Genomic DNA, 354 nt, shown 5'->3' with positions numbered 1-354 from the left:
TCCTTCCTGCAGGTCTACATGTGGGTGGGCACCCAGACCAGCCAGGTGGAGATCAAGCTGAGCCTCAAGGCGTGCCAGGTAGGGCCCACTGCTGGGAGCGGGCAGGATTTGGGCTTCGTGTCCCCTTGGGGCCCCGGAACAGCCAGCCCCGGAGGTGGGCAAGGGACCCCCATGGCTGTGCTCTGCCCCAGGTCTACATCCAGCACATGCGCTCCAAGGACCCCACGCGTCCCCGCAAGCTCCGGCTGGTGCGGAAAGGCAACGAGCCCTGGCCCTTCACCCGCTGCTTCCATGCCTGGAGCGTCTTCCGCAAGCCGCCCGCCTAAGGGCCGGGGGTACCCAGCGCTCCGGTTC

At 67.8% G+C, this 354-nt stretch overlaps 1 protein-coding gene across 1 annotated transcript in view; it reads left to right on the top strand.

Annotated features, from left to right (window-relative positions):
- FLII (flightless I homolog (Drosophila)) overlaps positions 1–326 on the top strand; it is a gene marked incomplete at its 5' end in the record, with an annotated part of 4,394 nt that extends 4,068 nt beyond the window's left edge. The window contains 2 exon segments of the mRNA XM_010288238.1: positions 13–78; positions 192–326. Coding sequence (XP_010286540.1) covers positions 13–78; positions 192–326 — 201 coding nt within the window.
- Between the last annotated feature and the right edge of the window lie 28 nt (positions 327–354).

This window comes from Phaethon lepturus, unplaced genomic scaffold, assembly GCF_000687285.1.
Source record: "Phaethon lepturus isolate BGI_N335 unplaced genomic scaffold, ASM68728v1 scaffold26785, whole genome shotgun sequence".
Classification (NCBI taxonomy): Eukaryota; Metazoa; Chordata; class Aves; order Phaethontiformes; family Phaethontidae; genus Phaethon; species Phaethon lepturus.
The sequence above is the reverse complement of the archived record's forward strand: the minus strand, read 5'-3'. Positions and strand labels throughout refer to the sequence as shown.